Source organism: Naegleria gruberi (assembly GCF_000004985.1).
Source record: "Naegleria gruberi genomic scaffold NAEGRscaffold_1345, whole genome shotgun sequence".
In the NCBI taxonomy this organism is placed as follows: domain Eukaryota; phylum Heterolobosea; class Eutetramitea; order Acrasida; family Naegleriidae; genus Naegleria; species Naegleria gruberi.
In genome coordinates this window covers 1-1,181 of record NW_003162654.1, presented here as the reverse complement: position 1 = coordinate 1,181, position 1,181 = coordinate 1, and the positions used below count along the sequence as shown (strand labels likewise).

The window sequence follows — 1,181 nt, the reverse complement described above, 5'->3', positions numbered from 1 at the left end:
ACTCTATGCAGTTGAGCACATTATTAACTTGAACAGAAAGTGTCATGTATTTTTAAAGTTATGTGAAGAGGCTGTTAAGGTAGAAAATCAACTCATGGATAAGGCAACTGAAAGAGCTTTCCATCAAGAAATGGAAAAGGGTTTAATCGAAACTCAGCAATTATTCGCAGAACATTTAACACCACTTGATGAAATGTTTTATTCACAATCTCAAAATTACAACAATTATTCGCCTGAAGATTCAGAAATGAATAGGGGAAGCGTTATTGGTGACATTCCAATGATTCGTAATTTTAGATTCTCAATGCCACAACATGAACTAACACAATTAGGCATGAACTATGAAGAAGAATCAGATGATAGAGATTTCATTCAATAAGTTAAATAAATTCATCATGATCCAGAAACAATGTCAAACATCTATTTAATATTTAAGATTTTTCAAAATTGGTAAATAGTTTTTTAATTAAAAGAGACCTTTAACTTCTTCTGTTTCTGGGTCAATATCGATCAAAAGGTAGGCAGGACGAGTTGGAAGACCTGGAAGTGCAGAAATATCACCACAGAAAGGAACCAACAAACCAGCACCACTGTATAATCTGATACTCTTAATTGGGAGAATGAAACCACTTGGAGCACCCTTCAATTTTTCGTCATGAGAGAAACTGTATTGAGTTTTAGCAAAACAAATAGAATACTTTTCTGGCAACTTGTCCAATTTTTGAATTTCCTTTTCAGCAGCTTCAGCATATTCAACACCAGCAGCTCCATAAATTTCCTTGGCAATAGTTTCAATCTTTTCCTTGATTGAAATGTTAATATCGTACAATGGCTTAAAGTTCATCTTGGATTTATCTTGGCAGACACGAACAATAGCTTCAGCAATAGCAACAGCTCCCTTACCACCTTCACTGAAGTGATTTGATGGAACACAGTCATCAGCACCAGCTTCCTTAGATAATCTGACAACAGTTTCAATTTCTTCAGCACTATCGGTTGTGAATTGATTGACACAGACAACAACTGGAACACCAAACTTTCTCATATTAGCAATGTGTCTTCCCAAGTTAGCAAAACCAGTCTTAACAGCTTCAACGTCTGGTTGGGTAACATTCTTCAATGCACATCCACCGTGGAATTTAAGAGCACGAATACTGGCAACAATGACAGCAACAGATGGC

The 1,181-nt window shown here is 36.0% G+C and overlaps 1 protein-coding gene across 1 annotated transcript; it reads right to left on the bottom strand.

Moving 5' to 3' along the window:
- Positions 1-466: 466 nt before the first annotated feature.
- Positions 467-1,114, bottom strand: NAEGRDRAFT_77106 (uncharacterized protein; the record flags this gene model as incomplete). The annotated part of the gene is made up of 1 exon (XM_002667938.1): positions 467-1,114. A coding segment is annotated over one exon (648 nt), but the record flags the coding sequence as incomplete, so codon positions are not given.
- Positions 1,115-1,181: the final 67 nt, after the last annotated feature.